The 24,905-nt window shown below is 41.3% G+C and overlaps 1 protein-coding gene across 2 annotated transcripts in view; it reads right to left on the bottom strand.

The window, feature by feature from the left end:
* UNC5C (unc-5 netrin receptor C) overlaps positions 1-24,905 on the bottom strand; it is a 243,501-nt gene that overhangs the window by 55,136 nt on the left and 163,460 nt on the right. For both annotated transcript variants that reach the window (XM_023927008.2, XM_023927009.2), the window contains exons 3-4: positions 13,439-13,582; positions 46-149 (exon numbers count right to left, since the gene is read on the bottom strand). In XM_023927008.2, the coding sequence (XP_023782776.1) occupies positions 46-149; positions 13,439-13,582 (248 nt within the window). The remainder of the gene's footprint in view (positions 1-45; positions 150-13,438; positions 13,583-24,905) is intronic.

The following is a 24,905-nucleotide window of genomic DNA, read 5'->3' as shown; positions in this document are numbered from 1 at the left end:
CTTACTTAGGATGCGCCAGTGCCACACACTGCTGCTGTTGCTCACCTCAGCTACTGGGATGCCTTCAGGGGGACGGCACTGGAGCAGGACCTCTTGCTCCAGGGACACTTCTTTCCCTAAGGGCTCCTGCTCGAAAGTTTTCCGGAGATCTGAGAAGGAGAAAGAAAATAAAATCATTAACATTATTATTAGCCGGACATTTAAATTACATTTGATTGCCACGCTGGATAAATGCAAGAGACAAACTCTGCTCCCTGTAAAATAAAGCATTAAAGAAAGTCTGGGTCATGTTTTCACTTCATTCAAATATTAAGCAAAGATTTCACAGTGGATTTATTACTCACATTGTGGTACAGCATGTGAACCCAGTGAGCAACCAAGGCTGCCTGCGGAAGGTCATGTCCAGACACAGAACAAATAGTGAAACAAGTCCCTTCTTCAGATAATTTACTTTTGGTAAACTATACAAAGTACTTTTTAGTACTTCACTAAAAAAAAGTTATGGAAAATTAAATAAATCTGTAAAACTGCAGCATATAAACTGAGTTGCCTTAAACTCATAGATGAAAGTGCTCATGCTGTGATTTAATGTACTTTTAGCTCATAAGCATTAACTTTACAGCTTTAGCTAATTTGTCTACACCTTATCATTATCCCTGTAGCAGTAAGTTATTGCTATTATTAATAATAACAATAATGTAGTGATAATAATGATAATAATAGAAAGTCACTTTAAGTAGTTGAACCATGTTTGGATCTCTCCACAGCACCACAGAAATGCAGCAGACTGACAGGGCATCGAATGCACCTCCAAAGATCAGACCAGTTCATTGTACTGGACAGCTGCAAAGTCTGGCTTTTTTGTACCCCTTTGTAACTGATGGTAAAGTGGACTTGAGAAGTTCCCTCCTTGTCACTATCTCGGTGTTTCTGCCATGGACTGCCACCCTCCTCACTGTGCCAGGGGGGACGTGGCTTTGGCAAAATGAGCATTCAGCCCCAGTAGCTACTGGGGGTATTTCTCCCTGCTGCCAGCTCCTTCTGCAAATGGATTTGAAGCCATGCTTAAAGTCACATCAAAGAGCTGGCCTGACTTCAAAAACTTTACAACTCAGTTATTTTTGTTTTACTTCTTGTTCTGAAGTCAAACCATTTCCGTACATCAGCTCACGGTGAGGTTGCACAAATACTTGTGTCATATTGGCAACAAGACACAGTCATATGGGAACAATTTAAAAGCCAGCTATTTCATATTTTGAAGCCATAACCTATGACTGGACTAGAAAACAGATCACTGAATTGAACCAGTTTACAAATAAACCACACAAAGGGCTGTTTTTCTTCTAGATTACCTCCAAGACCTGATTAAGAGCTGACCCACAAGGAACTGCTTCAGTGCTACCAAAAGGCAAAACCTGGGGCTGGCAAAAACAGAGATGGAAAAGGAGACGGGATGGCTGCCACCAAAATCAGCTCCTCTGATACCCTGAAATTTTGAATAGAACGAGACCTCTATCTCTTTTTCTCTATCTCATTATTGGGAAAATATGACTTCTCAGCTACCTGGAATTAAGTATCAGCTCAATGGTACCATGAGAAAGCTGTGTCATAGTTGGAGATGCTCATTTTAACTTGATATAGTGGCAAACTTCTGACATTCGAGCATTTCCCCAGTGAAACTGAGGTATCTCAGTCCTTCCTCTGCATCACAGAGAAGCATGAGAGAAGCAGCCCCACACTTCACTGCTTTCCCACCAGCAGCATTCTTGCTCTCTCTGGCATACAGGGCAAGGCAGAGAGTCCTGGCCACAGTTTAAGGCACTGAAAGATAAGCTTTGGTACATCCTACTGCAACAACATAAGAAATTGCAGTCTACAGCTCTCTGCTTGGTTGGGATTACCTTCTGTCAAAAGGGAGCACAGGCCAATGTCAGATACCTCACTACAAACCCTGCCATTCCAACCTCAGCTGCTGCTGAAGAGGGCTTTACCCTACAACACTGGATAACTCAGGGCAAAGAGGAGGAGCAAAAATCTGGACATGAATGTTTCTTAGGATGACTGCCAAGTTTTGCCAGGCTGTTCCTGTCAGCATCCCTGTGACACTGGAGTTATACGAACCAGGGAGGCTCGTTCATGTCACAGCAGCCACAGCAAGTCTCTGATGTCTGTACAGAGCTCCCAAAGCATTGCCAGCACTAGCAGCTTCACCCCACCCTCTGACAGGCCATCCAGGGGACATTTGGGTTCTACGGCTCCATTTGAGTAAACCCTGAACCTTCCTAGTGCCCGTGGGTGGGAATCATTCCAAGGACGAAATGCTGAGTTTTGGCTTGCTGCAGTTCTGCACATTAAACAAGGAAATGAGCAGCTCTTTCAGGAGCTGGTAGGTTTCTTGGGAAGTTACATTCTTCTTTGGGCCCAGGCTTCTCACCCACCCTGTGCACTTGATAGGTATCCTGGGCACACACAATGTCAGGATAATGCAGTCTGCTATAAATTAGCAAACAGCTGGGGTTATATTGCTTGCAGTACCCATAAGATCACATTATTGCTAGTTCCATGGGTACCTTCAGGAGAAAAGGATTACCTCTCCATCAGGTACAGCTTGGTGCATTTAGCAGGTACACACACGTGCACAATGCAGACAATTATTGTGCTCTAATATCATGGTTGAGGGAAAAAGAGAAGGTTACTGTAATAGTAATAGAAGCATATAAGCACAGTATTAAATAGCATATTAATAATAGCTTTCAGGTGTTCAGGCTGAAGACAGTAGAAGGAGATTAGATAATAATCTGAATATTTTTCTTGACATGTTGATTTACTGTTCTGCCTACCTTCCTGAAATATTTAACAGAGCTCTGGTTCTGCATTGCCTTAGATGCACAATAATCACCTCTCCCATAAAGCACTTGCCTTTAGAAAAATCCCCAAGTTTTAATGTATACTAAAGTAAATAGCATGAATCTAGAAATGTGCAATAATAGTAAAAAAGTCCCCCTTTAACCTCTTTGTCACCAACAGCTGGAACTGCTGGGCATGACCAGCCCCTTTTCCAGTGGTGCTGCAGCAGGTGAGATGAACCCTGTGGGAGCCTGGCTCCCCCGGCTGCCCCCACCCACAGGGCCTTGCTGTGGGAGGATGCTCTAATGGCACCGTTGGGTTCAGGCATTTCAATGATCCACAAACTAAAAATACACTAAGTAGGGCCTTTGACATAATAGGCAGTAATGTTCTCAAAGGAGCCATTAGATACTATTGAGTAAATTATACTAATTTGGCAGGGGTGAAAGTACATAATTGTGTATTTACAAGACTGGGAGCTCTTATATCCTGTTGGCTCCCTCCCACGTGTTCACAGCTTTATCCCACCACCTCCCACAGCAGCTATGTCACCTACAAATGGCTCCAGATGGTAACAGTGCAGGGCACTTATGGTTAGTTGACCTAACCAAGCATAAGGCTGGCTGGTTGTGACACACACAAGATGGGTTTTTAGCTGATGAAGAAGAAGCAGAGGGCCTGGACAAACATCTTCATCATCTTCTGTAACTATCATGAAACAGCCTACTTGGACAGTACTGGGTTTTGAAATGACTGCTTTTTCTCTATGGCCCTTGCTGTGATTTCTGTGGATAACAATGACATCCTTCTAATTCTTCAATCTTCAGCTTCCATTGCCATCTAACAATTATAGTCATCACGGGAACATCACACTGTCAGCTGGGAGTGGGTGAGCTTGCGAATGTACTGAGGGACTTTGGATCTTTCCCAAGCAGAGTATTTTCAATAGCACTTTTCAATTTCTCAAAGTGTCGTTTAAGTTACAATTGCTTGTGAGTGAGGAGAGAAGGGATTCATTTTCCCAGAGAATGGTAAGAGACTAATAAAATACATCCCAGTTAAAAAAAGAGAAAAAGAAGAAGCTTTAACAATCTTCCAAAAATATGCCTGGAAAAGCAAATCAATAAAACATTTGATCCTTTCTGGATCAGGACCTCTCTGTCTGTGAAGAGGCAGTGTGCATTATTAAAGCCTCAGGTGGGCAGCAGACACTGAAAGAGCACCTTCCCTACCCTCACCTTCCATAGTGGGGGATGCAAGAGAAAGGCAGCTGCACTTTCCTTCCATTATTAGTTTGGATGATAGAATAATCCTATATTGCCTGTGTTAGCAAGACTCTTCCTCCCTTCATGCAGGTAATATTCTCCATGGTGGAGAGAAGCAGGGTGGATAGTGGTGCTGAAGGGCCCATCTTGTCTTTCAGCAGCTCTCTGACAGATCTCACCCAGCTGCAGGTAGGGATGTCACTGCCAGGCTCAGGTAACAGCCTGCACCCTCACCAGGCACTTCACCCCACCTCTACCTTCCCTTCAAGGCTGTCTTCATAAAAGAAACCAAAGGCAGCAATTAAAATTCTGGTCTGCCACCCTGAGCCAGACTATTTTCCTCACTAAAGCACAGTCCTAGTAAATTCAGAGGGGGCTCTTGTGGCATATATCGCAGCATGTTTACAGCATACTTACGGTGAGACTTCCCTCCAAGACTCCTGAAATACTCCTGCACAACCCTCTCTGGTAAGGACATATGGCTACATAAGAGCTGCATTGAAATGAGAGGATTTTCATAAGCATAAAACTGAAATAAAGTAATGGGAAATCAGATTCTCAGTGTACGCCATATTAACTTTAACTTTACTTATGAATTGCTATGCTTTTTGGACAAAGGGGCATTAGATCTCATTTCTGATGCACTGCTAAATTACTTCATTATGTGTTTAATGCATTCTTATCTTACAAAACACTCAGGAGTTGCATTTTTGCCTGCCAAAGGTAATAGATTATACAGGAAGTCATGTCATTTCCCCACTTCCTCTTCTACCTGTCAGCTTCCAAGAAAGAGCGAAGAACGACCCTATTATTTTTTTTTTTAATCAAATATATTTTATCACAGTTGTTCTGGGTTTTACAGTGATGTGTGGGTGGGTAAAACTATAAGGATATCTTTTATCATTTCTGAGAAATGTGATAAGAGGCAGACCAGGCGCTTCAACACGGTGCTAATGCAAGGGTGACTAATGAATGAGCATGAAAAACGGACACTTGTCAGCCAGGAATTAGATGCAAACCAGACGAACAGAACAAGGCAGCATTACTGTCAGGGAAAGATGGATTTCTGCCCTTGGTAGACCTTTAAGACTCCCTTCTCCTTCTAGCAACTTCAACGTCAACTTTCCTATAACAAACAATCTAAAATATGAGCAAGCTTTAAGAGCACAAAGAGCAAAAACCCCACATTTCTTTTCTATACAACTGTCATATTAACTATGGCCACTGGGAAAAATATGTTCAGTGTGTGCTTTCAGAGAAACAAAGGCTTAAGAATGTGAAAAGAGCTCCACAAAAAGCATGTATTTCCATATGGAAGATAGCTTCCTTTACATAGGAAAGTATATACAGCCATCTATATAAAAACAAATGTGTCATAAGCAAAAAATAAAATTAAAACACTAAAGTGAGTATGGCTTGGTATAATTTTAGCTTTTATAAGAGGATTGGTATGTGACATGTAAGATTACAAATCTACCTCCTTCCCTTGAGAGTGTTCTCAAGATGCAAGGTTCAGTTCTGTTTAAATTTTACCTGGTCTAATAATAACACCCAAACAGAAAAATAATTGTGGAAAAAGAGTGGTAAAATGCTACTGATGTTCTACAAAGTGAAAGAGAATCCACGTGCTTGTGAAAACACATCTCAGTACATTTGTTCCCAGACTTGGATGGCTGATTCTTAGTTCAAGAAACATGACTAATATTGTAAACCTGGTCTCTTCCATCACTTTCCACAACATGGATAGAGTTGAAACACCTTTTCGCTTCAAAAAAAAGCCATAAAAGACTGAATTGCAAATCTAAATGTAAGAAACCCTGCCCTGTCAGGCATACTTTGGCCTTGCTTTTCTGTTCACAGCTGAGTCTATGACCTTTGTGTGGGGATCAATCACACTGGTGGGAAAGCAATGGAAAGTTTAGGTACAAAAACCTCTTTTTTTCCCCATTTTGCTCTTGTGTGGTCGCAGCTCTGTGTTTGATTAATTAGATCAAACCAGACTTCCAGTGAGACAGCCACAGGGGTGTCATCAGTCTGTAACCCAGGGGATCCCTCTGCAATCTCTGTCGATGGCTTTTCTAAGTGTGGTGTCTTGCCCTGTGGAGTCCCCTGCTGTATCAGCTGCACACTGGGCCTTGATCAAAGCCCCCTGCCCTCCTCCAGAGCACCGCTGCTCATGGAATGGGATTGCAGCTGGACAGGGTTGTGCTCTCGGCTGGCCCACGCTTCTGGACTGAGGAAATAAGTCAACACCTCAAAACTCTCCCTTAATGCTCAATACACAACTCTGTGCTACTCTTTCCTTTTCTGAAGGGGCTGTTTCACTTCTGGCCAGTCCTTAAAAGACAAATGCTGCATCACCACGAGGCTGACACAGCCACCTTCTCATTCTGGAGAGGAACATCCTGAATGGTGGGACTTCCACCTTTCCAAAGAGGCCTGGCAGCTCGTGGCTTGGGCTGAGCTTGTCTTCAGCCCTCTGGTGGCCCTGGCAGTAAGGCTGACACCCCACCTAGCCAGGAATCAGCAGGAGCTTCCATGCCAAACAGCTGATGGGGTCTGCAGGAGCTTCTTGGAAGTACACACCTTGTTTTGGGCACGCAGGCTGTTCTATCCACTCACCTGAGCTATAGAATGAGGTGAGGAACACCCTTTGTTTGCCAGGCTACAATCTGCAAGACAATCTGCATTAACCCAGGACCTTCTCTCCTCTTTTATTTCCTTTGTATTTTCAGCCTGAGCAAATGGGAGGTGCAGACCGGCCAGTCCTCATTCTGCCAATGGCATCTTCAGCCAGCTGGGGATAACACTGAAGACTCTAGAAACTCACTCCTTACAGATCTGCTAAAAAAACATTTTTTCCCTTTGTCTCCTTAGCTCCAAGCTAATTCAGACAGGTGCTGGTAAGACTAAACAGTTTTTTCCAGCACAGCTTCCATGTGGGCTGTGCTATTATAAAGAATGACCCACTCAACACATTTGGTATTGAAACAACTGTAAGAAATACAAGTAAACAACCTTTGTCAAGAATTCACTGAGCAGATGGGTTCCCAGGTGTACACTGATCACACTGATCTCCTCCCCTTCTATTTCTGCTTGGTAGCTCAATATTTTGTTGTAAGCTTTGTTGTTGTAAACTGTAAACTTCAAGTTGTAACCTGAAAACCAACTTATAAGCTTAATTCTATTTATTATTTTATTTGGTGATTGAAGATGGACTCCTAAGTTCTTGTTTTTCAAATAAATCTAAATGTAATATTCAAATGACCTAACCTTGACAGGTGACTTTTTACATGACAGATGTGCTAAAGGTACTAAAGACATTGGATTGTAAACATCAGGTGTACATTACAATTTATATGTAGAATTAAATTTAAAAGACACTGAAACACTAAAACTGAAAACGCTATATAAGTGCTGTTTTGTTGTTGCTCTTTTGATACACTAACCTAACTCACACAGCTGTGTGGTCACTGCTAAAATACAAGCAAAAGTTTGTTAGCTTCCTGGCTGGATCTATCAGCACTGAGGCCCTAATCAGCCTGTACTGAAAGATGGCAATTTATTAGGAATGACAGTGTAGGTAGGATATTCTCAAAGCACCTACAGAGAGATTAAATTAATGTAAATTCAGTAAAGGAGTTTCCTTTTGTTTCTTAAGCAATGCTAACATCAAGTCCACACTAATTCATAGTCTTGGCTCTTCGGTGCAATGCAATGTAATTTCTATTTATTACTTCTGCAACTGCGTTCTTAAATTTGGGAATGGTCATGCCTGCTAAGTGGGAAGTGGTACAGAAGTGTGCTTTTCAGGAGCACCAGCACAGAGGTAGGCAGGACTGAATATGCTAAATGCACAGTTAACCTCTCTGCTGCTCTTTCTGTAATCTGCTGTCTTTCAGTAATCTCAGCTCAAGACCACGTGCCTCAGTCATCCCTTTATTAACTCCGAGCAGCAGATATTGATTAGTAGCAACTTAAATGGTACACAAGGAAGGAAGGAATTAAGGTCCTATCTCTGCTAACTCCCATACACACTTGCCAAGGTACACAAACCATATTTTTATGGTATTTTTTTAATACTGGATATCCTGGATGCACCTTCCCATTAAAATTTTCAATTGTTGACCTTCCTAGATCCCTCTGCTTATCTCAACATCCACCCAACTTTGTTCCTATTGCAAAGGGGTGTAATGCTTTAGTGGCTGCAGAATGTGTCCTCACAGTTCTGCTTGGATCAGGTATGTGAAGAGAGGGGAAAAAGGCACTGCAGCCACGTGCCATGGAGCATGGGCCCCAGCACCAAAAGGTGAGATAAACAAGTATCTGTAAAGAATATGTGGTTGTTTTTTCATATCTGCTTCTTTGCATAAATGCAAACCCCTTGTAAGCAGAGATGAACCAATCTATTTTTCTGTACTGCATATATCTAATCAGTATACGGTATCTGACATACATATATTAATTGCATGCCTTTGAAGAAAATGTCTGGGAGAATAAAGGCTTTCAGATAAGTACATGGGAAACTATAGTACAAAATTATTAAAAATATTAACGAGTACAGTTCTTTACTACATCAGGGCTTTTTAATTTTTTTAATTTTGTTTTTTTTTTAATTCTGATTTTAGGATAATAAATAAAAGAAAAGAAATAACTATTCACATCCATTCCACCAAAAAATATCAGGTAATAGAAATTACAGAAAAAGCTTCTATTTTATCAAAGATGTTCAACAAAACAAAAACATGGAAACATATTTAGGGCTTCAGTTTTTAATATATTTTATCAAGGAGAGCATGGGTTAACATCCTGAAGTCAGTGAAGCTACAACACCGAAGTGGTGCAAATGAAAAGCGAGGTTGCTCTATGCACAAGGGCTCAAAGCAATTTGTCTTAGCCACCCCTTTATTATCTGATCTAAAAATTAGGTCAAATCCTGCAGCTATTGTTTAGTCTTTATCAGATGTATGTTCCAGTGGGTTTAACTCTACTTTTGGTTACACACGTTCAGACCTCATTCATTGTTTTAACAGGAATTTTGCCCTGTTAGGTTTTATTTGCTCAATGACATCAGCTCTGTTACAGAAAATTCACATTAAAACTTTATATTTGGTTGCATTTTTCACAGCCGAAGGTAAAGCTGCCCAAAATCCCTCCTTCCTTTCTCCTTCCATGACAGGAAAATTTTTTAATTGAGCAGGAAAACTGTATCAAAACATATTAGTGACTTCTAAGGCTCCTCTTAGGATTTGCCTAGAGTAAAACAGAAAAGTGTGAATAAATAGGGAATGTGTTTTAGCACTTTCCTAAGGAAATATCTCAGAAAATTTATTCTATCTTTCCAGCTCCACCAAGATACATACATTAGGTGTCACTACTTTTTTAGGTTGCTGATATATCTGAAATGGCAAAGTGAAAATTAATCTCAAGAAATCTGCTGGTTTAAGAGGATGAAATGCTCAGCTCTGCACTCATGGGGGGACCAATGCCCCAGGACAATGAATTCCATGAGACAGAAAAAACATGCCTTTGCAGACACAGCCTGCACAGAAGGGAGTCATTTCCCAGCATAGGCATGATCCTGAACCCTTAGGGAAGCTGGAATGTTGTCTTTAAACTCAGGCTCTCTTCCTGTCTGTACTGCCAGCATGGGCAGCCTTTGAAAACCAGCAGCATCTTTAGTCCACATTTATAGATCACTCCTGAATAACTGAAGCTCTTGGTCAAAGCAATGTTGCAATTGATTTTCACAGAGAACTTTCATTGACCAGGTTGTTATGTACTTTCTGACACATGCCTGACCCTGTATTAAACAAACACAAGCTGCTTTTCCAGGATGCACATTTTTCACACTTTCAAATTACTTTTCAGTTAATTCTATTACACGCTCAGTGAACAGTGATGCTGGGTGCTATTTTTCTGTTTGTTTGTTTTAATGGAGTGCAGCTCCAGCCCTTGAGAGGACACAATAATTCCAGAATAAAATGTAAGGGCATAAGGGAGAAAAACCAGAAAGCAGATAAGGACAAAAGGAGATGGAAATGAACAGGGAGAGGGAGAAAGAGGGAGAGAAGAGAGGAGAGGGAGATGAGGAAAGAGAGAGAGAGAGAGAAAGAGGAGAAAAGCTTTTCTGAATGTGCTAGATATGGCTAGTTATGCTACAGTTGTACCTGTCAAGATAAAATCGCCAGGTTCGGGTATTAAGATAAATAATTCCACTTAAGCAGCTTACATGCTCCATTGGCCCCTCACCTTTCCTAAAGGTGTCAGAGCTCACTCTTGTGCCAATTAAGAGGGAAGACTGCACTGGTGACAAATAAGCCACTACAGCTACAGACTGATGTGGAGAGATGGACTCTTCTGTCCCTCTTAAGATTTGGACATCTTTGATTTCCTGGATTAATAAGCACTGCACTGAACCTACATTGTTATCCCAGACTCATGGCACACTGTGGAACCACCAGAATACTTAACCAGCTGTGCTGAAAGTTTATTGTGACACTACTGTTATATTGCCAGTGCAGAGTCAGTTTTAAGAAGTCAAAGCTGTGAATACAGATGTGTGTTGGTGTAACTGAGTTTAAAACACTGAGTTTAAAGCTCTGAGTTTAAAACAGTGGTCTCGCAGACCAGTGACATCAGAAAGTAAGGCATATTCCCCATATCATCTTCCTGAGTTCCCAAAAAGTAAGTTAGAGTTACTTGACAAATTTTTAGAAATCTGTGCACGTACAGTTTTGCAAAGAATGTGCTTTTGCTGCTGGTTTAAAATCCACGAATTGAAGGACTCATACTTCAACCCTTAATCCCAAGGAGTCTATATGACTTGCCTGTGTCATAGCTGTCCAAGAACCCCAAATTCAGGGACAAGAGGTTAAAAAAACGTCAGTAAAATACAAAGACACATTTGAGTTACAGGCCTCAAAAACTCCCTGGTGTTTATTTAATTAGATTTTTCCGGGGGAAAAAAAAAAAAAAAAAAAGCCACAGAAACTCTGGAAAAATCACTGAACTGATTCTTCCCCTCTTTCCAGAATACAGTAAGAAAAACAAGCAAGCTCTGTATTATGAGCACCTTCAATAGAAACGTGGACACTTGGGAAGAAATATCAGTTGATATAAAATAACTTCCATTGACACGTAATGATTATGTGTCACATAGAAATTAGGTACACAGGTATGCCAGGACACAAAAGTTACTTAAATATCAAGTAAAATTCACTTAAGTATCTATAAAATACTTCCAAACTGTGTTAATTTAATGGTCATCTGTCAAGGGCTACCTGGCAGGACATGAGAGTCTCCAGAATGAGTTAACTGCAGAGTCATAATCTAAAAAACCTGTTCAAACATTGCTAAGCCTCTCTGAAGTGCTGACTGTTTGGAAGAAAGAATTTAAATCAGTCTCTTTTGTTTCAGTACAAAAAAGGAAAATCCTCAAAGTTTAGAAAAGCTTCCTGCCACGGGAAAGCAATATGCACACATGTAATGGCATTTCTGCTTTTGCAGGAAGACTGTCTTGTACAGTAATTTTAATTCCCCTTAGCCCTGGGGAAATTCTTCTCTGAGGGTAGGCCTATGCTTAGAAATACAGGTCCCTATATCCTATTTTACTTGGACTAAAAGCATTCAAAAATGGGTATTTAAATAGCACCTCTGAGATTTGTATCTGGATGTTTATACAGAAGGTACCTCCTCTTTGAGGATTTAACCAAGTAGTAGTTTCTCAAGAACTGAAGGAGAATCAAGCCCTTAATGGAGAGTTATAATGACAAAGAGTCCTTTCTCCAATGTGTCTGTGAAAAGGTTTATTTGGCTGGAAGAATTCTCTTATCCCATTATAAATTGTTAGGCACAGTTCAGGAAATATAAGTATGCTGCAAATCCAGCTTCCAATGACCTTTTCTCACAAAATGTGTTTTTGCTGAGGTGAAAGCAGTGGAAGAAAGGCAATTCTAGATGATGTATTTTGTTCCTACTATATGGAACAGTATTTCATCATGTGAAAGAGAAATGGGAGTCCCCAGTGTGTCTACTCTATTACAAAGAAAAGCACCTCTTTGAAAATTAATGAACATTAAATATTTGTACAGTCAAATGAAGATCTCTTTTCAGGGAACTGGTTGCCCTGTGTTCTTGGGGTCTAAGATGGGAATGGTTCCAAATAAATACTGAGGCTAGTAGCCATGAATAACAATGATGAAATACTACAATGATGAGATGACCACTTTCCAACTCATATTACCAATCTGATCACATGATATGATAAACATACACTTTTTTCTTTGCTAAAGAACAGCAGCTCTATTGTCTGACTGCAGTGATATGTATTTTCAGCTTTACATAAAAGAGCCTGGGTGTTCTGGTGGACACCAAGTTGACAGTAAGTCAGAAACGTAGCAAATGTTAGCAAATAAGGCTAATGAATGCTGTGTTAGAGAAAAAGTATTGACCACAGGTGAGGGAGCTGATCCTGTCCCTCAATTCAGCCCTTGTGAGGTCACATCTGGAGTGCTGAGACCAGTTCTGGGCTCCCCAGTACAAGAGACACATGAACATAGTGGAGCCAGCAGCCCAGCAAAGGGCACAAAGATGACAGCAGCATCACTCCTACAAGAAAAAGCCAAGAGAGCTGGGACTGCTCATCCCAGAGAGGGGAAGGCTCAGAGGGATCCATGTGTATAAACACCAGATGGGAGAGAGCAACAAAGACATAGCCAGGCTCTTTTCAGTGGAGCCCAATGATGGAACTAGAGGCAATGGAAAGATGAAACACAGAAAGTTCACTCTGAACACCAGGCAATACTTTCTCATTGTGAAGGTGACAGAGCAGTGGCATGGGTTGCCTAGACAGGTGGTGGGGTCTCCTTTGTTGGAGATATTCAAAAGTCATTTGGCCATGGGTAATTGGCTCTAGGTGGCCCAGCTTGAGCCAAAGGTTGGATCAAAGGTTTGGATAACCTCCAAAGGTGCTTCCCAGACTTGACCATTCTGTAGTTCTGTGATAAGAACAGCTATCGCCTCTCTCCACAGCTTGCTTTGTTAAGGTTCCTACACATTAGCTTCAGGCACTTTTATTCGGACATAAAACTGCTGCACTCAATAAATACTGGTTTTGATGCCACACTCAGGAGAATGAGGTTTAGCTCTTGAGAAGAAACTGAAACTCTCGTGGATATTTCTGAAGGCCTCAGTTTCAGCATGCATCAATAACTGCACAATACAGAGCCTAAGTGGCTGGAAACGAAACATCTCCCTGAAATGGCAGAGATTGCACTTCTCCTCACTAACCACCACCCCCCCAAGCTGCACAGCCGAGCACTCACATGCGATGCGGACGTAGGCTTTCCGGCTCTTGGTGGTGCCTGCGGAGCTCCAGGCAACGCACTGGCACCAGTAATCCTCCGGCCCGAAGAGCTCCTCCACCTGCTGCCGCGAAATCTCGATGCTGACCTCCCGGACAATCAGACCTGTCAGGGTGCAAGGAACACTGGTCAGTGGTGGGCTTGCTGATGGACAGAAAATGAGTGTAGTTGCAGAAATCTGCTTGCAAAGTTGCTGGGAGACCTTACAGCTCTCTACAAATATCTACTCAGCAACACAGACTGTCATAAAGATGGGAAAGGAAAGAAACTCCCACTTTATCTGCATAATGAGAGATGTGGGTGAGTGAAAAACTAATTGCTGAGATTTTGACTTTTATCACATACAGCATGTATTTTAGACAAATTGGAGGAACTGCACCTCAGCTAATTTAAATTGTACCACATCTCTAGGACAAGTTACGTCAAGGGACATTCCAGACCAGCTTTATTTTCATATGTCATAAAACCACATAATCATTCAATTTATATGAATTCCCTTTTGTACTTCTTCTCTTTTTGCTAGACAGACACAGCACAGTGAGAGGTGCTGTTCACTGTGACACTGAGCTGCCCAGGAAAATGGACTTTAGGATGGCAGAAAATGCCCTGATACTTTGTAGTGAGGAGCACATGTGCTGCACTATGGCTATTGCAAGCTGCAAGAGGGGCACTACCGCTGTCACATATGCTGCAGATACTGGGATATTTTTTACGGGATTTTGTAACACAGTGAAACACAATTCAGTGCCTGACAGTCTCTCTGGCCCTGCCCTCTATAACCCACCTCAGCACAGCCCTCCCCCAAACCCACAGCTGCACCCATGAGGACAGTGACCCGCTTGCCATCCTTCCAAGCAGACCGAGATTTGCCCACATTTCCCACACAGTGCTCTCTCTGGGGAAGCTGTTTCGCTGCTTTTAAGTGCAAGGAAATTTTGCGGTGTCTCAGACACCACTATGAGGATCGTGGGCAAAATGTGTAGATCCTCCAATGACAACCACTGTGTTTCACACTGACACAACCCCCTTCTCTGCTTCAAAATGCACTCCCTGGCCAAAAGGATCTTAATTACTGGGTGGGGGTGGGAGAAAATGTTTACAGCATTTCTCAGCATATTTGGTCTCTGCTGATGATGCCCAAGTATCGACAAATTTCTAATGTATGTCTGCCTGTAGAGAACACCATTTTCATTTCAAAAACATACTCTTGCAAACAGCCTTGAATACATAAATTCACATACAAATCTTATGTACAGTGATTTTCTTTTTCTTTCCAGAACTGCCAGGAAACTGAACTGGATTATCCTTGGATCAGAGTATGCACAGTTTGTCCCCATCACCAAACACCAAAGGGCAGGTCCTTCTGCTGAGCACAGACCTGAGCCTGCGGAGGCCAGCTACCCTCAGCCTCCTGCCACACGGCTTACAAGGGGATATTCATAACGTGAATGTTCCCAACTGTACAGCATGGCATGTTCCTCAAGCGCTGGAAGCCAGGCCAGGCCTTTGATTTGCCTCCAGCCTCACAGAGGCTCCATTCAGGGAGCCAACGATTAATTACTGTTTGCACACAGTTGTGCACTGTCACTGCGGCTGCATGCTGCCTGCATCCCAAACTTGGGAAACAACCTAGCAGCAGAAAGGAATTAAGGCATGTAGCACCACAGACTTCCCTGGTGGGAATGCCTTCTAATGAGATGCATTTTCCTGACTATCACAGCCCAGCTCCCTTTTTATTTCATTATCCTTGACATCTTTAGCCATTGAATAATCAGCTTCTTTGGGGGAAACACTTAATAGCTCTTCTCCTTGAAATGAAATACTCAAAATATGGCAACAGCACTCCAAAGAATGGAAATCAAAGCAGTGCATGGGCATTTGATATGCAGTGAATATTGTGTTATAAACTTATTCTGCTTTGATGAGCTAATTTGGATCCAAGAGGGTCTGAGGGACAGCTTTTGTCCCGGTGAGAAGAGCATGAGGAGGGTGGGAGGGAGCATGTACATTACATGCATAAAAACTGTTATATTTTCCCACTGCAACTGCTGTTAGCCTAAAGATTACTTCAGCTCATTCCCACAGTTTTTATTGCACTAGCCCAGGGAGCTTTTGAAGGTTACAATATTATGTTTTTATAATAAGGCTGATTATGACAGAGCTTGATGGAGCAATGAACTTTGTCACCCAAGGGCCAAAACAAGCGTACACATCATGACCATACCGGTTAATAATGATTATGAAATAGCCTTAACATTCAGGACACAAATGCCATTTTCTGATTGTCTGTGAAAGATACAAAACTATATGACAAATAGCTGCTCCCTATGAATGCACCAGCAGAACTTTTAATCTCTGATCTCCTGAGATGCTTTCTAATTCAAAATAACAAGCTACTCCTGGTAATGTGTGTGGGACAGCTGTGAAGTACTGACAGGTTTCAGATTATTCAAATTTTTTGAAATTTGTTTTTTGAGTAGTATCAACAGTTGTGCCATGACCAAAGAGATGCACACCTTCTTTCCATAGCAAATAAATTCTACCTCTTTCTGCATACAAGCAAAAAGCATCATTGTGTCTTGATCTCTAAGGTAAACTATTTTTCCTAGAGTTCAAAATGTATCAAACCAGTTGGTGGTGCCACAAGATCATCTGGGCTATAAGGATCCATGGCCAGAACTCAGAGATTTGATTCCACTGCTGCTTCCCAGCACAACCCACTGGCACCTTATTGCACAAACAGCCACACTGATTTAGGAGAAAACCCTCACCAGCTGGAATACACCCACCCTCAGACCCTGGGGCAAGCACAAGGAGACATGTTTCCCTTGTTGTACCAATTTGCAATCTTATTCCTTCTGCTAGCACATTCCAACATCACCCCAAACAGAAAATCCCTTTCTAGGTCATATCGCAAAAACTGCATTTTGCTGAGATATCTCAGATAGCGACTGCCTTGTTACCAGCTGACACACTGCTGTACATCAGAATTCACAGAGGAGCTGGCACACTCTGCTTTCATTCAGGAGTGTATTGCTTATCCATCTCATGGGGGCACTGAGTGCAGGAAAACCCTTGCATGATGACTTCAAACAGAGATCTTTGTCTTATCTCTGCTGGACCTGCCTCTACACCAAAGAACATTAGCTAGAGGAATGGAAAAGACAAAAAAAACCCATAAACAAAAAATAACAAAAAAATCAAACAAAAAAAACCCCAAAAAACAAACAAACAAAAAAAAAATAAACAAAAAGGAGAAAAAAGCTGAAAAACCCATGTCTCAATATTTCCAGACAATGTGATGTGCTGCACCTCTTATTCAGGCAATTGTTTATCAAATTGCTTGATTATGGGTGAGTGCACAATCTCTGAGAGCAAAATTAGAAGTTGCTTTATAAAATGAGCCCCTGTATTTTGCCCAAATATACTTGGAACAAGACAGACTGAGAAATTAGTAATAGTGTATGCACCATATAACCTACCTGGTACTGGCCAATTCTACTTTGCCACTGTGCTAAGTAATAAAATGTCATCTTCTCACAGAGAGTAAATCCTCTACCTTACTTTCTTATTTAGAAATATATTGAATTTTTCAGTCTAGTTCTTCATATGGCTAAACTATACAGCAAGTGAAGATGCACAGCATAAGCATGGGGGTTTTTTGAACACTTGTGTAAGCTGCACATATCCAGAATTACATAATCATCACTTAGATGGTGGAGCAACCCACAAGAAGTCAGGATCTTCCTATTTCAAGCAATTCAATAACAAACATAGCTGAAGGGAAATAACAGCAATGTGGGCAGCCAGAATGCTTGTCAGGGTCCTTCTCTAAGCCCACAAAGTGCTGACCAAAAGGATATCCCTGACCATATGATGACATGCTCAGCATATAAAGCTGAGAGAAGAACAAGGAAGATGTTCAGAGTGGTGTTATTTTTCCTGCCAAGTTACCTGTGATGGAGCCATGCTTTCCTGGGAACACCTGCCTATCAAGTGTTGAACAAATTCTTTGTTTTTATTTTTGCTTTGCTTGTGCAGTTTCTGGTTTCCTTATTAAGCTCAGCCTCGCTTTTACCTGTTGGATTCTCAGCCCCATCCCACCAGGGGAGGAAGGAAGGGAGTGGCTGGGTGGGGCTCAGTCACCAGCTGGACCTAAAGCATGACAACCACTTCTTTTGGCCCAGTAGTTTTCTGTCCAGTTCAGGTTGGAGGATAGCAGCAAAGAGGGCTCATGACATTTGTCATAACTGGTCTGCAACTACATCCCAGTCCAGTGAATTAAGAAATTATCCGTAAATCACAATTTTTGCCTACTTAATAGCACAGCTCATTCATTTCAATTAAATAAATGTGTTTCTGGGATTAATATAACTCAGACTCTGAAAGGGGGTAGGAAGGAACTAGAACTGTACATATTTCTGTATTTGCATGTTATGAGGGATTAATGGCCAGAGAGAGGCAAAAGGTGGAAGAAACCTTGCTCATTCTGCCGAATGATGTGTGCAGCTCAGTAAGCATGGGGAGAGGCACCAGCTCATGGTGTACATCAAAAGTCAAGTTACTACCCCTCATTGAGAAAAAGGAAGTGTAAAGAGGGAATCATGCCCTATATGCATGGTCTTTTATTGTAACTGTATCTTAGAAACACAATCAAGCAAAAACGCACTTCATACACATGGTCCCCAAGTGCTTAACTTAGCTGGTGTACAAACTGTGAGGTAGATTACCTGGTCTTCAGAGGCACAAATATTATCTTTTTTAATGTATGCAAATGCAATGCAATTGTAGATATTATGGCAGATTATTGATAAGGCAGTTATAACTCATGGGTTCCATATTGCATCCTGAAGTAACTGGCAAATTTCCCAGTGATTTTAAAAGAAACAGATTTTCTGATCAGAGTAGTTTCTTTCTGGGGAAACAAAAATGTCTCAAGGTTCTCTGACCATATGAGACTGCACAAGACAATAAATGACCACCATAAACATCAGAAAACAGAAAATTATTATCAATTAATCAAATGTAATTATTCAGCCTGGAGTCAGTCTAGGTCACAGAGTTAAGACCTACACCTCACAGGGCATCATTCTGCCAAGAAACTGTTGATGTATTTTGGCTGTCATAACTGTTTGGTATTTGATATTAATACCCAAGACTGGTGAAAATACTCCTCAGGACTTTGATAGAGCAATTTTGGTGAAAGTGCTACATTGGTACGTGTTTGAGCCCTCTGGCAGAACAGTAAACAGGAACTATTTAGTCGCAAGACTGAACTGCATTTACAAACTCTAAAAAAAGTGCATAGATACTTAGTTTATTTTCTCTGTAAGTAGTTCAAACAGTTTCTGTGCCTTTGTGCTTTCATTTGCCCAAAATGCATTTCATTAATTAGTAATCACATACACCAAAGAACACATTTCTCAAGGAGATGGAACTTTATGACCTACTGGTCTGCAAAAAGACATTACAGTAATACCTGCATATAGATGGCAGGTATATCACAGCCACTGCCAATAAGTATGGAAATATACCCCATTTTCACAGAGGTAACTTAAAACCCTTTACACATTCAGTTTTGGAAAGTCAGCTCTCACACCATCCTCTCTAATCTGATATTTTGTGCTGCTGGTTCTCTCCCTGCTTAGACAAGACCAGGTTCCCCCAAGTGGGTGAGACCCCAGATCTCCCTTCCCACTGCTTAGTGGGGACACAAAGGGCAGGGAAAGTGTTTCTGTTTGGTGTAGTAGAGGCTTGGGGGAGCCAGCAGCAAAACAGCTCTGGGGTAGGGGGCTCCTCTGCACACCTATGAAACACATGCTGCTTCAGAATCAAGTTATATTCCTCATACTCCTCATTTGTCTTAAGATTTCAAACAGAGCCTCACCAAAAAAAACACTTAAAACAGTAGCATAGTTTTGTGCCTCATGAAAGAGGACAAGACCATGAGTCAAAGTGGTATGACTGTAAACAGATTTAATAAAAGGGAAACAGATTGGTTTCTTTTTCTGCAGTCCTTTGTCCTTTTACTTTTAATGGCAGAATATAAGTGACCAAAATCAAGAATTATGATCTTTTCACTTATGGATAGTCTGAAATGACCTGTCCAATTTATTTAATTGTTCATCACAGGTGGTATAAAAACCCTGTATCTGTTTTCTTTACTTGGTGAAGTGAATTTATTTTTACAAAGGTAAAAAAAAAAGATAAAAATCAGTGCTATGCAGGATTTTAAATTTATTTACCTTCTTGCAGAGATGGATCCCTCACAGTCAGAGAGTTATTCCACTCAAATATATCAAAGTACTTAAGCTATAGAATTTGATGTTTAAAAATGAATAAATAGGTTATGCACAAGAAGAACGACTTCAAATATTAAAGTTCTTGCTGAGAAAAATGCATTCTGTGCACCATAATGGGACTGAGATGATTGCAGAATGGCACACTTTGCCTATAGCTTATTTTCTATATAGAGTACCTGTAATCTTAACAAAAGACAGATAGACAGATAGATATCCAGAGATGGTTTAAAAGAGTAAACAGCTTTTACACCCGGTAATCCTTCACAGTGTGACTGCCTACACCTGGTTTTGTCTCAATATACTGCTTTTACGTAAATTGAGGCTGGCTGGCAATATGAAATAACTGTGTGAAGATCACAAACAATTTTCCACAAATATTAGCTTAAATATTCAAATTAAAGGCTTCTAGCTATTTTTGGTCTCTTCATAACTTTCTCTTTAGGAAAAAAATGCATTCTGAACTCAAATGAACACAGGTAAAGGCAACAGCATAATAAAATCAAGATTGCTTTAAAACCCATGTCAATTTTGCACTGGTTTGCATCACCTACCTACCTATGTTATCAATTGCCACCTAATGATACTGAGTTAAGCTAAAATCCCAGCTCTTCTAATATTTTTTTAACTGACTGACTTACACAAATTTTACAAAGGACTGTCTTCAGAGGGATTTTACTTTGAACTGGAATTAAAGAACATGAATTCTGTTTGGGTTTTGTTTTTTTCCCATGAAAACAAGGAGGTTTTGTTCTTTTCCCATGAACAACTGAAGGACCAAGTTGTATAAGATGCAGGGGAGATTTCAAAACAGAGTTCTTGGATGCTGCTGGAAAACAAACTGTGTGCCCTGGTCCCTGCCAGCATGCTGGGGCTGGGCGGTACAGCCCTGTGGGTTTGTCCCCTTGAAGAAGGTAAAATAGCCCCTCTGCTATCTCCTCCCCAGCCAATCTCAGCAGCTGAGTGCTTTACATCACCCATGAACTACTGCTGTTTAATACCTTAGAACAGCATTGGATTGCTTGTTCTCAGCCTACAAACCATTCAGAGATAAAAGAAAACCACCTCCCCCTTTGTTTTTTAATGAAGGCTATTTTCTGGTTGACAGCAGTTTTTGCAAATATGTACAAATTGCTCCAAAATTCATTGCTCTCTTCCACATACAACAATATGTGCCTACAGCTGCCACATTCTTTTTCCCTTTTTCCTGGAACAAAAGCAATAAGCTCCAGTGTAGCAGAACTCCAAAGAAAACCTCCCTATAAATATATATTTACATTTAACAACAGGCATCATAATTTCTGAACTCACAGAGGCTGAAGTCTAGGAGCAGAAACAAATGTGACTAGAAGCATCTTGATCTAAAAGCCGTCCTGATACCAAGAAACCCCAGGTGGAAATCCCCAAATAATTCCTTGCCTGGCTGGTGCTACTTACAAGGGGTGGAAAGAAGACAGATTGTCCACAGAGAAAAGCAGGAGTATGAGCTCTTAGCAGCTCCAGCTCTTGGGTCATAGCCCAATCTTCCCTTCTTTTGATTTGAGGAACATGCAGCTGAGAAAAGATGTTGGTTTAGTTTTTTTCAGGGGCCAGGAAAAAAACATGCCAGTGGTTCATGTGTTACTTAAAGCAGCAATTGAGATTTATACAAAGAAAATCTGTGCACTTTTTATTTCTGGTTCAGAGGATTTACATGCTCTTTTTAATGATCTGGGTCTTCAGCAGTGGGTAATGCTTCCCAGTCCCCAGCTTAGTGCTCATGCAAAATTGAAGCACTTTTGAGGCAGTTTAGAGCCTACAGATGAATCTCAATGTGCAGGGAAAAAGAAGTAATGATTGTTTAGCACTTCACAAGAAGAAGTAGAGGAAATTATGAAAAAACAACAAAAAAAAGAAATCTATTGAACTTCAAACATCTGGGAAACCAACTGAGAACATCTGAATTTTGAACAGCATGTTTACATTCCCTTTTCATAGTGGAGAGGGGGCAGGGATATGAATGTGTTTGTGTGTAAATTCATATATAAAAATATACATCAAGTTGTTTATTTTACTGACTTATCAACTTACACATGTTACAGATATAAAATATGTATCTGCACATGTATGTATGTACTACATCCACTCTGCATGGTTTTGAGAAGCAGAGACAACGTGAAAATGCCTTATTTCTGTGAACTTGATACAATGACACAGTTCAGTGGCTGGTGCAGCTATTGTGGGAACAAGGACAGTTTGAGTGTGACACAAGGGGTCACTGGGGAGCCTCCTCAGCAGTTGTTTTCCTATTTTTTTTAGTCTGCAGTGTGCGGGAACAGCAGGTTGTGGGAGAAGTTTAAGACCCCCATCATTTTTTGCCATTGTTCTGCATGCTGGGGATGACATTTCACAGCTGACCCAGGTATTTTGAAAAAAAAAAAAACCAACAAAAAAAACCCTTAAAAAGAATGGAAGAAAAAGGCTAGCAGCTGCTTTCAAAGCAGCTTTGTCCACTGTGCTGTCAAGTGAAGTGACTTTCTCCAGACAGAGATGAAGCTCTGGGAATTTACTGTCTGCTCCCCCACCCAGCATGTTTTCAGGGTTGTGCCAGGGCAGCAGTCAAAACACCAGCTCCTGAACACCAGGAGGTTTTTCTTAGTCTGTAGTGAACAAAGGAATCATGGCAGGAAGGCGTGCAGAAAGGCAGCCTGGTGGTCACAGAAGTCCTTTGGTGCGCACGTTTCTGGGTACAGCGCAGTTCATGGCACTCCTCAGCTAGAGGGGGGCACCGATGGCTCGAGCAAGTTCCTCTGCAGATCTGTGTGACTTAGACATGAAAACAAGACCTTTTAAATTATGTAAGTAAATGCCACCAAAGTATCCCTGTAAGTGTACATGCCTCCTTTTACTTTTTCTTCTAGGTACCCATCACTCTGAATTCCAATACTGGCTTCCACCGTAGTTGAAAAACAAAAGCACTAAACTTAACCCCAGAGCAAACCTAATCTACTTCTAGGCATTGCTGCTCCTCAGGGCTGGCAGTCCTTTTTAGAGTAGGGTGCAGCAACCAACTCAGGTGCAGCGTCCATACTCATTACAAAAACATAATTATACAAGTCACTAGGAACCCAAAAACTGCAATCAACCAACCAAGATCCTCTTTGAATCAAAACCTGGGAGCGAAAAATAGAAGAGGCTGCAAGGGCCTAAAGATTTGTATTCAGGGAATAGAAGACACAGAAGAGTCTGACAAAAGACTCACTTTCTACTCTTACAATCAAAGTACGAAGGGGATGAGAAGTTATGAGGAATTGTGAAAGGAGTTCCAACAAAACCTGAGGAGAAAGAGGTGTACGTAACCTTGCAGGTGAATGGCAGCTCTGCTGGTATCACATCATGCTGCTCATTTATGTACAAATTGGGAATGCATGGGAATGACAAAATGAATACAGGCAGTGAACCTGCAAAGGCAGCACAAAATTAGATCCTGTATGGGTCAGAGCTGTGTGTGACAGGCACCTCTCTTTCCCTTCAACATTAGTGATGATTTGGCACCCTACCTGCATAGCAAAAAAAGCCTCGCTAAATCTGATCTATGTGCAAAGCTTTGCTCCATACAAATGCTTTTCTTTCCTAAAAAAAAAAAAAATCCATAAAAATATTTTAAAAGGAAAGGATTTCTCTAATGTAATTTTAAGGGTTTTAAGGAATAGGAATTCTTCAGCCAATGATTTCTCTGCCTAACGAGCTAATAGAGGAAAACATAGAAGATAGTACTCAGGTAACTGAGGCACAAGCTCAGATAGACATCAAGGGAGTGTGGAAAACACTTCAATGTTTAGCACAGCCATTAAGACCCCAGTGTCTCTAAAGAGTGTTATACTACAGCCAGATCATCTGGCTGCACCAGACTATAACTTGTTTGCATAGAAGAAAAAGTAAGGTATAATTTTTACCTTCCATTTCCCTGAGTATTTCCAGGTATTTTTGCGAAGAAATTACAGCTCTACTAATCCTACTCATTCTCATATTTAATTAATTGAAAAAAACCACACTTACAGGATGCAAGTGTTCCTGCCAGGGTGCTACTAACTGCAGCACTTTTGTTTGATAGCACACAAGACCTTGGCTCTCTCTTCTTTTCCACCATGCTCTTCTTTTCTGTCATTACTGTATCTAAGAACCAGCTGTTTTCCATTTAGGTCCGTGGGTGCAGGATGGAGACTGAGCTTTGGGACTCACTTCCAAATCAAGACCACATTTATGAGCCTTTCAGGCATCAGACCACCCTCGCCACAGGGGCTCCAGATCCCACACAAAGGCCTGAAAAGGAGCTGAGGGACGTGGATGGAAATAGGAAGCATTGCTGTACAAAGTTGTGGCTAGTCTGAAGCTGTGGTGGGTGGACTGATGTCAGATGATGTCTTTTGGGGAATTAATGAGATTATGAGTTTGTAACAAAGGGTTTGATGAAGGAAAACCTTGGAGGAGAATTTGATGATGAAGAAAAACCTTGGCTGGAAATATTCAGGAGGGTGTCCTCAAATGCTTCAGATGAATGCACTAAGCATCCATATTCTTCTTCTAATTATTTTAAGTAACTTTATTTCCTGTCTCAGATTTGTTTTTCTAGAAGCCCACAGGAAACCTCCAGGACAATTAGGCAAACAGCTGCAGATAGGAAGTTAATGCTGCAATAAGAAATGAATAAATATCCTAAAGCTTTTATCTTTTGGTCCCAAAGCACTTTGCAGAGGTAAACCAGAGACACTGAGCGATTTGCACAGATACATGGGGAATATACAGAAAATCTGGAATGGGCAAATGACCCTTTCCATGGGTCCATCATTACTCAGAGGAGGAGCAAGAGAGGGATAAATTTGCAGGAAGAGTAGCTCCTTCTGGGCCCCCTGTTAGCATGCCTGAGTACCCTGAAGGATAGAGCAGGGCAGGGAGAACCTGCCCCAGTCAGCTTAGCAACAGGAGGGCAGAGGGTTCACGATGCCCACTGCTGCTGCCTGCAAAGGTGCCTGGGCACACAGCCCCACAGGGAAAAAGCTGCTGGAAAGGAAAGCAGCAGCAGAAGGACAGGCAAGTCCCAATGGCTATGAACACAAAAAAACCGATTTCTTGGTCTAAGATCCGGTCAA

Source organism: Cyanistes caeruleus, chromosome 5 (genome assembly GCF_971803275.1).
Source record: "Cyanistes caeruleus chromosome 5, bCyaCae1.hap1.1, whole genome shotgun sequence".
Taxonomy (NCBI): Eukaryota; Metazoa; Chordata; class Aves; order Passeriformes; family Paridae; genus Cyanistes; species Cyanistes caeruleus.
This window is presented reverse-complemented; position numbering and strand designations above follow the sequence as displayed.